Source organism: Camelina sativa, chromosome 13, assembly GCF_000633955.1.
Source record: "Camelina sativa cultivar DH55 chromosome 13, Cs, whole genome shotgun sequence".
Lineage (NCBI taxonomy): Eukaryota > Viridiplantae > Streptophyta > Magnoliopsida > Brassicales > Brassicaceae > Camelina > Camelina sativa.
The window spans coordinates 14,058,427-14,072,891 of record NC_025697.1 but is presented as its reverse complement, the minus strand read 5'-3'; the positions used below and the strand labels follow the sequence as shown (position 1 = coordinate 14,072,891).

Sequence of the window (14,465 nt, the reverse complement as noted above, 5' to 3'; positions counted from 1 at the left end):
AGAGAGAGAGAGAGAGAGAGAGAGAGAGAGAGAGAGAGAGAGGGAGAGAGCGTAATTGAGATTAGAGTAAACAAAACAAGTCGCGTGAAAGGGAGAGTGGGAGAGAGAGAGAGACCCGTCCGTTTTATTCGGATCTGTTACCCGATCCGACAAATACGGATCTACGTGGCTTGGGTCGTATTTGTTGTTTCCACTTTTGGCAAAAATAAAAATAATCTTACCTCAGTTTTAACTTTTTAACCTATTCAAACCTTATAAAAAAAAAACAAACGCCTCTGTCAAATAATATTTATAACAGTTATGCAATTTTTATCTTCTGGAAGCGATAGAACATTTAATTATGAACATTACATATTTGTTTCTATATCCTGTTTAAAAAAATAATAGTGTTGTAATCTTACAAAGAAAAGAATATTCCCATGTTTTTGGAAAAACATCCCGGCAAGTCACTTGATAATGTCGGTTGGTTTAAACTTTGTTTAAGGAGAAATATTTTAGGATGACACTATTTTAGGTTTCCAAAATTAACACATGCTTAAATGTTTCAATTTAGTATATTTTTTAATATTGAGTATTAATAAAGAACAATATTTATTATTTAAAAAATCTTAAAAAAATCAAACTCGATCTTTCTTACATCTCTTTCCGGCGAAGCTTTTGATGAATCTTCCGATCGAAAATCTTCATTTCTGATCTCAGATTTTTAAATTAGCCTAAATCGCTTAATTGAAGCTTTCATTAAGTTACTTTGATCCCGTGAAACTTCAGTTAAGTGCTATATCGATGGCTATCAATCTTTCCTACATCTCTCTCCGGCGAAGCTTTTGATGAATCTTTCGATGAATCTTTCGATGAATCTTTCGATGAATCTTTCGATGAATCTTTCGATCGAAAATCTTCATTTATGATCTCAGATTTTTCAATTAGACTAAATCGCTCAATTGAAGCTTTCATTAAGCGTTACTTTGATCCCGTGAAACTTCAGTTAGGTGCTAAATCGATGGCTATCAATCTTTCTTACATCTCTCTCCGGCGAAGCTTTTGATGAATATTCCGATCGAAAATCTTCATTTCTGATCTCAAATGTTTCAATTAGACTAAATCGGTCAATTGAAGCTTTCATTAAGCGTTACTTTGATCCCGTGAAACTTCAGTTAGGTGCTAAATCGATGGCTGTCAATCTTTCTTACATTTCTCTCCTGCGAAGCTTTTGATGAATCTTCCGATCGAAAATCTTCATTTCTGATCTCAGATTTTTCAATTAGACTAAATCGCTCGATTGAAGCTTTCATTAAGCGTTACTTTGATCCCGTGAAACTTCAGCTAGGTGCTAAATCGATGGCTATCATATGTACCATCCAAAAAATTCAAGCAATTCATCTCTGATCTAATTGTAAGTTTTTCTGTTTGATTAACTAAAGAATATCATTGATATTGTCTAGGTGAATAGAGAATAGAAATGAATCATTTTTGTGGGTGTTATTGGTAATATAACATCAATTTTGTTGTAGTATACATATGACTTCTGGTTGGTGCTATGATGTTTTTGAAGGTTTGTCTAAGTTGTGTATGTAATTATATGTATGGTGTAAGTATAGTGGAAATATACTCAGTTTTTGGTGAGTGGAAACTAAATGACAAACTTCATTGGAGATTTTTCATCAATGCAAACAAAGGTGGATCACTTTGTGAAGTTAATGAGAATATCACGTACAAGGAATTAGTTGAAACTGTTTTTGATGATTTCAGACTTGATGGTCTAGTTAAAGAGATTACACTCAGCTATGAACTTCCAAGGATGAAATTAGTGGTAGAAGATTCTCCACCAATCTTTCTTTGCAATGACCGCCAAGTGTGCACTTTCATCAGAAAGATACAAGGAAATCCTGAAATAGGACGTTTGTGTGTATCAGTAATTAATATATACATGACTCTTATTTTTGTTTTAGCTGTAACTTTCTTATACTTAAATTTGTCATAGTGATATAAATTAATTCTTCCTGTAGGAATTTGATCAATCATTTGGTAGTGACATCTCAGTTTCTAAGCCATATTGTGATACATGTTCAACCGCTGAAAAAGAAAAGACCAATAATTCATTTCTTTTGCCTGCTGCTGGAGATCCTATTCTGATCCCTACAAGAATTTTACATCCGATTGCACATGAAATACACAAGGTTAAATTACTTAATATATGTTTTTAGACAAGATTCATATATTTTTATGAAAACCTTCCTAAATCATAAAATGATGAATATCAAGAATTCTAAGGATGATATTCGAGCTATAATTACTTGCAAATGTCGTTTTGCATTTACTAATATATGTATTTTTTCTAGGAACTTGATCGGTCTATTGGAAATGATTTCTCTACGACACATAATGATATGGAGATCTCAACGGCTGAAAAAGGAAAATGATTTTATTCATAGCATTTGGTTCCTTTTCCAGATCCTATTCCTATATCTATAGTAAGTTCACATTCGACTAGAGGGGCTGATTATATATATGTGAACAAATATTTCAAGAACAAGGAAGAGTTGATGTTGAAGATGAGAAAGTGGCACTTGAATGGAAGTTTGAGTTCAGATGTTTATGGTCAAACAAAACGAGAGTTATTTTGGGATGTGTTAATGATAAATGCAGTTGGAAAGTGCGTGCAACTAGGTTACTATCATCTGAATTCTTTGTGGTGAAGAAGTATTGTCATGAACACAATTGTGACATAACCCATAGAAATGAAAACCATAGACAAGAAACTGCAAAATTGTTTGGGAGTTTTTACTGCAGCAATTATGGAGAAAAGAAAGTTGGACTGAAACCAAAACAAATTATGGAGTTGGTCAGGAAAGATCATGGAGTATAATACCATACAAAAAAGCCTGGAGAGCAAAAGAGGAAGGTCAGAATTTGGTTAAAGGCACTGCTAAGGATAGTTATTTAAATCTAGCGAAATGGTTGTACATGGCAAGGAAAAAAAATCCAGGAACAGTTGTTTACCTTGAGTTGGATCCTGTTGGGAAATTCAAATATGTGTTCATCGCATTTGGACATTCGATTAGAGGTTTTTCTTTAATGAGAAGAGTGATTGTTGTTGATGGTACATTTCTAAAAGAAAACTATAAGGGAACTTTGCTAGCAAGTACTGCACAAGATGGAGATTTTCACTTATATCCGATAGCATTTGCAATTGTTGATTCAGAAAATGATATTGCATGGAATTGGTTCTTTAGGTGTTTGCTCTCTATCATCCCTAATGAACCAGATTTGGTATTTGTTTCTGACCATGCTCAATCCATTGAAAAAGCAATTTCAGAATTGTATCCAGCATCCCATCATGGCATTTGCAAATTTCATCTCCAAAACAACATCAAAGTAAAGTTCAGGAGTAAAAGCTTCTTGCCTCTTGTCGAAGCAGCAGCTAATGCTTATACGTTTCAGGAATTTGAAGTTGCTTTTAGGGATATACAAAATTATAATCCAAAACTGGCCAAATATTTAGAAGAGGCTGATTTCAGGAAGTGGGCTCGTGGTTATGCACCATCTAACTACTACAATATTATGACAACCAACATTACTAAGTCATTGAATTCTATGTTAAATGATCCTCGGGAGCTACCAGTGATTTCACTTCTTGAGACAATTAGGTTAACCCTTACAACATGGTTTAATGAGCGACAGGAAAAAGCTGTCAAGCACAACAAGTGTGCTACACCAAATGTTACAAAGGAGATATTATTAAGCTTCAATGATGCAATGAAATAAGATGTTTTTCAAGTGGATCAACATGAGTTTGAGGTCAAAGATGATAAGAATAAGTTTGTTGTTCACCTTTGCATTCACGCCATTGCTGCTGCAAAGCGTACAAACATGGATGAATACAAACTAGTTGATCATTTCTATTTGACAGATATATGGGCTAAAGCATATGCTGAGAGATCTAAGTGGAGATTTGAAGAGTTAGGTATTTCCAGATTCTTTAGCTGTATTTTTCTGTGCACCACCACAAACTAGGATAAAGAGTGGAAGACTGCCTAAAAAGAGAAATAGATCAGTTGGAGAGTTTGGTGTACCAGATTCTAAATCTCAAAGACACAAGTGCGGTAGATGTGGTAGAGAATGACATAATAAAAATAGTTGCAGATTCCCAATATGATGAATTTTATGCATTTGATTTTTTCAACGTTACTAGATTTATTCAAGAACACTCTACACTCTACAGATGTAAACTTCATAGGATATTGATATTCATAAGACATTTTCATGAAGGATATCCTGAGTTTCAAGGAGTCCTTCCAGAATATTATAAATTTTAAACAAATGTGTTTCTAAATCTCTATTGTGTGTGTGTTTTACCTCAACATTTTACTGTAAAAAAAAATATTTCATACTGAATTCACCCAATATTGTTATTTTCCCTTAACCCTTCCTAAAATATGTCATTATATTATTTAAAGTTTTGACCAATAATCAAATAATAGGCTTTGGCCCAGATTTCTGAATCATATTTTGCCTTAATATTCTCGCCAATACCAAAACTGTCTACAAAAATTTAACAAGGATCATATATGTACCAAAACAGCTTGTATAACAAGCAACATGCAAGTCTAAAAAACAGCCAAAGTAAAACTTGATAAACAAACATTGTCCTATGATAAACAAACATTGTCCTACGAAATGTTAAGGCACTCCTTAAAGACCAGCATACTTGCATCTTATGTCGTCCTCACTTGCATCACATAAGAAATCTTCAATGCCCATCGAGTGGCATTCAATCATCTTCAGTAGATAAAAACTACAATTCGCCTCGTTCATTATGTGAATGATGTTCTTTTTCAGACTCACTAGATGATATGAAGTGATATCCACACATTCACTAGCCTAAGAGGGCTGGAATCAACTTTGCAAAACATAAAAATAGTCATTTTCCATTCTCCATCATAGGTTTTCATTCAAAAAAACTAGGTTTGTATTGGTGAAGGTTTATTGTACCTGTAAATGGTGTCACATGATTTGCTACGATATCCTTGTTTTTGTCAGATCGACAATCAAAGACTGTTACTCTTTTATCTTTGAAGCTGATTTCCACTCCAACCCATTGGTTATACTCATTGCTTGATATAAGACCATAGAAACCATCATTTTCTTTTCCCCATTTCTTGTTTGGAGGAAAAATAGGTGGAAATCTTCCTTTGACAGCTTCAATTAACTCCTCAGGAAACATATATCCTGTTTTATCTTTTTTAAAATCAGGATAACAGTTGGCCAGATCCCTCAAAAACCATGTACTCACAAAACTCGATCATGACAGTCTTCTGTTGTGGAAAAAGGTTGGATCATTATTCCTTCGCTTACACATCATTGTTAATGCTGCATTGATATGCTTCATATACAAAATTAATTATATCAAACAATAATTAATGGTATCAGTTTAATAAGAAATAAAACATTAAACACTTAATGTTTCTTGAATATATGTTTTTGCTTTCTCAAGCTCACTAAACCATTGTGTTGTAAATGGCGTGCGACAATTTAGATCAATACTGCAATTATGTTAAACAATTATTAACATTTTTAAGAATAATAATACTAAGTAGTTCCTAAAATGAATGGAGTTCTTCCTGAATTAATTTAAAAAATTTATTGTAGTTCAAAACAAAGAACTTTCATGATATCAGAAACAAACAGTTATGACAGAAAACTAACATTGAGGTATTTGAGGTTTTCCAATTCAACAACTCTTCAATATCCTTGAAATCCGAAGACAAAATGAATCAAACCGCGGATGCCTACCTGTGGCAGGGTTTCTTGGTGCTTTATAAGGAATAAAAGTAGGTTGGGAGGGAGTTATTACTAGGCCACTACGCCTTGGAAGTTGCTGCTTATTAACAATCACCTTACCAACATTCTTGTTTCTTGGACAATGAAGGGTTTCAAATTTAGTTTTCTTCATAGGAATATTAGTCTCAGCATTTTTACACATTTTCTTCTATTTCTTATCAACTTCCATCAATTCAATTGTAGTTGGAATATCAAAGAGAATAAAAATGTTTTACAACATCTCCATGAATACAAAACATCAACCAAAAGTTTTCAACATATAAAATCTAACAGCATCAAATGAAAACTAGGAAACATATATATACCTTCTTCTTCACATGTGGTCCATGTGGAGAACAAGCTTTAGTTGTGGTAGTATTTTTCTGCAAACAAATATTTAATTTAGATCCTTATATTACATAATTGTCAATAAACAAGTCATTCTAAACAATAGTTTTATTTACCTCTATTAGCAGTTCATTCACCTTTTCAATGTTCTCCTTCTATTCGTTAAAACAAACAAATTAAAGTAAGTAGAAATTTGGATAACTTTTCTAAGTTTACAAAAAACATTATAGTAATAGGGGAGTACATACCATCTCTTTTGGATTATCTTCACTTTCTTTCTCTTTTGACAGGTACCGTACCTTTTCTTTTAAAATCAAGTATGACCAATGAGTCATAGACAAAAACACGGATGTGTTCTTCTAGAATTGCTCGCACATGTGTTTTTCTCTATTTGTTCTTGTAGTTAACGTCAATAACATCATATGCTGTACACCATCATGTCTTGTTCTCCATTTGTTCTCCATATCATGGTTTTCATTGCCTTCTAGATCATCATCATTCACACTATCTGTAGCCATCTCAGGAACATCTTCTGTGTCACACTACAATTTATAAACTTTCTAGCACCATGGTTATAAGACTTTCCTGAATATCTAAAATACAAGTTAAAAACATAAAATCCTTACCTTAACAGTAAAAAACTCTTCGGTTTGGGTTTCATTATTTGTTTCACCCTTGTCGTTATGAGAAACTAGCTGGCTTTGATTGTGTTTAAAATCATCACCATCCCTATCCATCTCAAGAACATCTTATGTGTCACACTACAATTACCAAAACGCTTTTATGAAACTTTTATCACAATCCAAAATTCAAAATTCAAGTTAAAAAACTTTGAATCCTTACCTCAGCAATCGAATCCAGCTTTTATGTCAACTCTTCCGTTTGGGTTTCATCATTTGTTTCACCCATGTCGTTCTGAGTAACTGGATGGCTGTGATTGTGTTCTAAATTATCACCATTCACACCATCCCTATCCATCTCAGGAACATCTTCTATGTCACACTACAATTACCAAAACACTTTTATGAAACTTTTATCACAATGGTTGTAATACTTTCCTGAAAATTCAAAATTTAAGTTACAAAACATAGAATCCTTACCTCAATAGTCGAATCCAGCTTTTGTGTTAACTCTTCGGTTTGGGTTTCATCATTTGTTTCACCCTTGTCATTACCATCCTTATCATTACCTATCTTAGGAACATCTTCTGTGTCACACTACAATTACCAAAACGTTTTTAAGAACTGTTTAGTAAAATGGTGGTAAGATTTTCCTGAGTATTCAAAATTTTTCCTGAATATTCAAAACAAAAGTTAAAAAGCTTATAAACTTAAAATTCTTACCTCGGCAGTTGAATCCAGCTTTTGAGTTATCTTCAGTTTAGGTTTCTTCATTTGTTTCATCTTTGTCGTTCTGAGTCACTGGTACAATGACATGAATGGTATCTTGTTGGGTTGGTGAAAAACTTTTAAATGGAGGGATTTCCCAATTGTCATTATTGCACTGCAATAGAAAATGAAAATAGACACTGTTATTTGCAAGCTATGTTGCACTGAAACGGGTACGGGAACAGGAATCGGGTACGGAAACGGGGACCGAAAACGGCAAAGTAAAAATTAGTAGATATGGATACGGCATGGATACTTCAATAAACTTTTAAGAAAATTATAAATATAAGTCTCAAAATAGAAGACAAATAGTCTTAAGTAACAATCAAAAACTAATATAGAGGAATTGATTTTCAAAATCCGGATCATCTAATGAAAGGTTTGATAACTCCATAATCCCTGCTTCCATCACTTTCATCTCCACCAACATCCCACTGCTTGGTCTTTTCATTTTGATAGTCATCAGTATTTCTTGATAGAAGCCGCAAATTTTTGTGGATGTAAACCAAGTCTTCAGCACGACTTGTAGTCAATCTATTTCTTTTGAGTGAGTGGATGAACGAGTAAGTACTCTAATTGCGTTCAGCATGCACAAGAAAAAAGGCTAGGTTGTCCAAGAAGTTTTAAAGCCAAAGTCGGAGGAGAGGAGTTTGAGCACCAAAGTTCACCCACCAGTTCATAGGTTCCATATTCTCCATCCTCAAAATGCATATCAAATCCTGAAAAGGACCACTCTTCGTCGAGAATAATGCATACTCATTTATCACTTTATTATGATCATCATTATTAGGAAACAATCTTTGGAAACATTTCATCCTCTTCGTTGAGATTTCAGCATCCTTATGAGGACTAATTCTAGTTTCATCTTCAAGTAGCCAAGCTTCACTATAAAATCTACGACATACAAAAAATGTGTTATATTTATATATCATGTGGCAAGGTAACAAAAAAAAACATTTATTTTAAAATCACATACCATGAATTTAGAGAGTGAGCTAAACAAAGTAAATTAGTGTTATTCTTTGCCCAACGAGCTACCAAGATATTATAAAGAACATCATAAAAGAGACTATATTCAGATCCTTGAAGTCCTTCTTTCTTGTATATCTCAACTTTCACCTTCTCAATCATGGAATCCACATCTCATATACCAAGTGAAGGTATGGCTTATCGGTATCACAATATCTAATCATATCATGGATTGGTCTTGTGAAATCGATAATATAAGTGACTTTGTCCCACTAGTCATCATTCAAAAGCTTCTCCTTAACAAATTTCGCTTTCCTTGTGTCATCCTCTCTATAAGTAGGCATGGCTTATCGGTATCACAATATATCACAATATCTAATCATATCATAGATTGGTCTTGTGAAATCGATAATATAAGTGACTTTGTCCCACTAGTCATCATTCAAAAGCTTCTCCTTAACAAAGTTCGCTTTCCCTGTGTCATCCTCTCTATAAGTAGACCATTGCTCACTTATAACCATGGACTGGAGGCCGGTTTTGATAACCTTCAATCTCTTAAGCATTACAAAAATGGAAGCAATATGAGTATCAGCCACCGCAAGTAACTTAAGAGGAGAGAACTTACCGAATATTTCTAGTCTCATGTTGTGGTTCATGATAAAATTGTTTGATTGCAAGAGCATCCACATGAACATTTGTTATCCAATTGCATGCATCATATGTTTCAGAATTTGATTCCACATTCCTTGTCGCCTTCAAAGCAAGGTTAAGAGTTGGTACCACACAAGGTGTCCAATAAATGTGAGGATAAGTACACTCAATAATCTCTCCAGCCGCCTTACAGTTTGCTGCATTATTAGTGATGATTTGCACAATTTTTTGTTGACCCACTTCATTTATAACTTCTTTCATCAAATTAGAGATGAAGAACACATCTTTCACTTCCCCATCACAATCCACAACTTTCATAAAAAGAGGAGTATTTCCTGAAACACTAATAAAATTAATCAGAGGCTTTCTTGTAGGATCGCTCCAACCATCAGACACAATTGTCACCCCTTTTTCATTCCATGTTGACTTAAGCAGTACTAATAAACTCTCAACATGATTTCTTTCTTTCTGTAGCAAAGTCGCCCTCGACTTATTATAACCATGAGGCACATAACCATCAATTTTATTGGCAGCACCAAACTGATATGACCTATGATAATGTAGATTCCTTGCTAGATTAAAAGCCAAACCTCCGGTATAAAGCATTCTGGCGATTTCTTGATCCAACTGGTCTCTGGCTGCAATCTCAAATGCTCTTTCAATAGGTGAAAAACTAGACTTCCTCTTCTTGAAAGCAGAATCCGTCTCACAAGGCAAAGACACTTCTTTTAGTCTAGACTCTTTTTTCCTCTCCTCAAACTCGTTTTCCAACCTTTGCATGTCAAGCTTTTCACTCATTTGTACTTTCTTACGTGCCATGATTCCAGCATTTTATATTGCAAGCAAGTGAGCTTTAACTCAAGAATACGAACCTGATCGCTGTTCACAAAAATAGTTACACTTGAATTTCCATGTTCCTCTGGTTGCTCCTACTTTCTCTATTTTCATCACTTTCATTTGTAGAATTTGTAGATTCATTACCAGCGCTACTACTAACAATATTATCACTTGGTCCTTGAGAATTGTTCATCTGATTAAACAACATAACTTTAAATTAAAATTAAGCAAAAACCAGTAAACCAAATAAGCAAGGCAGTGAATCGTTTATATAAAAGCCTTATGCCCTAGAATTCCTTTTTTGTTTGAGTAAATTACCAATTCTAGAAAGGGGACAGTTCAATTATGTTAAAAACGACTTAGAGACGTCCCCGTATCTGTTTAGTCCCGTTTCCTTTTTTTGCTTGTCGTTTCTGCTTTCTCTTAAACGGCTGAGAAACGTTTCAGTGTTGTCCCCGTCAGGTATCCGTCCCCAAACGAATCCGAGACGAGAGACGGCTGCCCACTGGCGTCCCCGTGCATCATAGTTTGCAAGAATATTTTTTTTAAACAGTATTTATAAATACATCCTTACTCTATCATTTGCTTTCGCCACAACAAGTTTTTTCATCTCCTCCTCTAATTTGGATAAACGTTGATCTGTTTTGTCAAACCCCTCCTTGAAAACTTTGCAAAGTCTGTCTATCATTTCTACAATTGACTCTCCTACAGATGAAGCTTTACATTTCTCCTTGTGATGAAACGGAAAATCGGTAATTTCATACCCCAGCTAAGGAGGTATGTTGAATTCCTACCCCAGCTTTAACATTGAGCAAATCCATACATTAAGTTCAATAAAATTCAAATTTACTACCCCAACTCGTAAAACGGTATTAAATCATACACAAGCCGTAACAGTGTTAAGAGACCGTTAACGACTGATTACGTGGAGGCAACATAAGAAACAACATCGTTTTGAGAAACAAAAGAAGCTTCTTTTGCCTAAAAAGACGTCGTTTCTATCTTCTTCTTCCCTTTTCTTCTTTCCCGACTGGCGTTTCTTTTTCCACTTTTCTGCTTTAGCTGCTGAAACTGCACAAGAAGACAAAGGAAAAACCATTTTCCTTAACTCTTAAGTGAAAATGGAGGTTACGTTGAACAGGGAACCAATAACTCTTAACCATTTGCCTCAACAGATTCAGTGATGATTGGATCGCCGCCGAAGTCGGAAGGGAGAGTGATATACTATCATGTAGCAGATGATGATGGAGAGGTTGAAGATGATTCAGTTGAGGTGATGTCGTTTATTTTCAAAGGAAGTTGAAGAGCTGACTACGAGATTGAAAGAAGAGAGCAATGTTGAAGATGGTATCGTTTGTACTCTTAGCCCGTTGAACGGGAAGCTTTTCCCTTTGCGTCTTCTGCTTCCACCTAATAATGTAGACGTGACTGTTGTCTTAGTGCCAAAATCATCAAAAAGTGAGTTTCTATTGTGCTTAATTCCTCCAAGTCAAACCGTTGCTGTTGTCACTGACATTGTTCTCTGTTTCCTTTGATGTAACAATAGCAGAAGACTTCATCAAGTAGAGATCACTTTCTCTTTCATAGTTTGAAGCTGATCTGTGATGTGAAAGGATATGGCTGCAAATTGTTTGTTGTTAGTTCAGCTAAGATTGGATTGACTTAGAGATACTACTTGATTACCAACTTATGATTTATACAAAATTGGTTGCAGTGATCAATGATATACACTACCTTAACGGTTTCTTCCCTTCTATATATATCCCTGCAACTAGTTCTTGCTACCAAAAGTCTGAACAAGAGCAGGATCCATCTTTGAAGTGATGGAAGCGGACACGATCTCTCACAATTATCTTAGTGTTGAAGACTTTTGAATATACAGATTGGCGTCTGTGGTGGTAAGCTTATCAGTCCAAAAGCAATGGCAAGTCTCTCACTGTGAAGCTTGAGGGAGTACTATTTGCTACCATCATTTGTTGCATAATTTGTTGCTAATGGTGCTTGAGAGCAATCCAGTAAATAACCAATCGATCTCAGACTGTCGTCAATCATTTCTAATTGTTGGTATATCTGTTTCGTCTGAGGGTGTGATGTGTCTCCTGCAAAAAAACTCATGGGAGATGCCATTTATCTCAATAGAACTGCAACCAGGCTCTTTTCTAATTCCATGTTCAGTCATTAGTTTTCTGACAATTCCAACATCGTTCCACCGGCTAGCTGAAGCATAAACTCTTGACAACAGAACATATGCCCATAGTTACACCGATGAGGACGATTTGAAGAAGAACGAAGACGGAGACAAGCCAAGTGTCTCGTTTGATTTTTCGTGACCGGTGACGGAAGAAGGAGATCTTGTCCCAACATAAATTGAAATCATAAACTCAAATTCAACCAAAATTAGGAAAACTCTAGATCCCCTTTCGGAGAATACAAATCATCTTCGAGCATTGTCGGGAAAGAAGAAAAGGGGAAGAAGAAAACAAAAAGGATGTCGTTTAGCCAAAAGAAGATCATTCTTTTGTTTCTCAAAACGACGTCATTTCTTACGTGCCTCCACGTAAGCAGCTGTTAAGGTCTCTTAACACTGTTACGGTTTGTGTATGATTTAACACTGTTTTACGAGTTGGAGTAGTGAATTTGAATTTTATTAAACTTAATGTATGGATTTGCTCAATGTTAAATCTGGTGTAGGAATTCAACATACCCTCTTAGCTGGGGTATGAAATTACCGATTTTCCGTGATGAAACTGATATGATCTCATAGCTATTTCTTCCATCACTGCACCAATATCTAGCATTCTTTTGCTCCAATCATCAACTGTCAGTCTGTAACCTTTGTCCACTAGCTCAACTAGTAAACTTAGGTCTTGATCATCATTGTCTTCCAATGAAATTGTGTCTTCTGGATCCTCTGGTATTGAAGGTAAAGTGCAGAATACCTTCAGCTGCACCCACATAAATTGATTTAGGCTAAATTTCCCAAATTACTATAAATGCTTCCCAAATAACTACAAATCTTTCATGAAAGTTTAAGAGCAGATGCATAACTTACATTATCCGATGCTTTAATGCTTTCCACCTGAGCAATTATTGGAGTTCCTATGTATTTGTATTTTTCACATAAGAATGCAGTAGGTAGCTCCATTGCACTTAGTCTACTATATGCTATTTGTAGTTGTGGAATAGATTCAAGGATCTAAATAACAAAAGCCAATGAAAATCCTTGTAAATCATACTTTGGCTTCAGTAAATTTGATGTAGTATTCTTCTTCGTTGGTGTAACATTCTTCTTAACAGATCCAATTAGCATATTGTACGCCTCTCTCCCCCATGGGTAACTCATCATCGAATTAACATCCTTTGCAATGTTGAGGTATGTTTTGAGGAAACTTGCAACCTTTGTACATCTAAAATAATATGCTTTCAATAAGCACCAACACTGTAAGAGAGAATATTTTATCTGATTCATTGTTGTCTGTGTTTTTAAGCATCTCTACCACCTTGTTTAAAGTGTGCCTCTCTTTGTTGTTAACAACAGAATCTTCATTGCCATCCCATTCAGAGCACTTAAGGGCAATAACCATATGAAATTCCCTTATTGAGAATCTCAAAGGTTTTGCTCCAAAAAGAAACTAGAGTTCATTTTCCTTCAATGTGTGTAAGCTCTTGCACAACACGTTGTGTACTATCTTCCCTGAAATGGTCAAACCTCTTGTGCTAACTTTCAAAATTGGTCCTAAGAATTAATCACTAACCCTCTTGAAATCATTAGAGGAGATACCTTTGACTGTCTTGATGTACTCGTACATTTGAAACTGGTTTATTTTGATTTCTGACTTTCGCTCCTCTCCTATCACGAATTGTAGCCTAGGCAGTTTTACACTTGTTGGGAAAGAATTGTCCATTTTCCTGCAATAGAAATTTGATATCGGTAAATATTTTTATGGTCTGTCATGTTCGAACCCAAAATAAAACACACTTATCTTCTTTAGAGAACTTGACTGGGAGTATCAACTAGCTTTGGATGATGCTAGATATAGGAATTTCAAGACAAGGTTTCTCAATGAAGCTGAGAATTTGATTGAAAATCTAGCTTCCAACAGTAGCACTAAGCATGGAAATTCTGAGAGGAAGAGGTGATACGCCCAAAATTTGAGGATCACTCAGCCGGACTAAAAAGGATAGAAACTCGCCTAGGTGCAAGGTGCAACAAGGGAGATTTGATGGATTGAGGGGTCGCACAACAGTTGTGGAAGGCTGCTGATATTCCCAACTCCAATCACTGCTAGATATGACACACTAGTCCAGCAAAAGGAGGTTGTTGCTTGGATATTACACACCAAGAAACAAAGAAATGTTCTAGACAAAGAACAAAGAGATAAATTCATAAAATGAAAAGGAAAATTGATTGATTATTCTCAAATGAGATTGCATGAGTTTATATAGAGATAG

The 14,465-nt window shown here is 35.1% G+C and overlaps 1 protein-coding gene across 1 annotated transcript; it reads left to right on the top strand.

The window, feature by feature from the left end:
• Positions 2,965-3,765, top strand: LOC104738231 (protein FAR1-RELATED SEQUENCE 8-like). The gene has a single exon (XM_010458437.1). The coding sequence runs from the start codon at positions 2,965-2,967 to the stop codon at positions 3,763-3,765; it is 801 nt and encodes a 266-aa protein (XP_010456739.1).

Excerpts from the sequence above, each read along its gene's own strand:
- LOC104738231 (XM_010458437.1), top strand. The coding sequence starts at position 2,965 with ATGGCAAGGAAAAAAAATCCAGGAACAGTTGTTTACCTTGAGTTGGAT.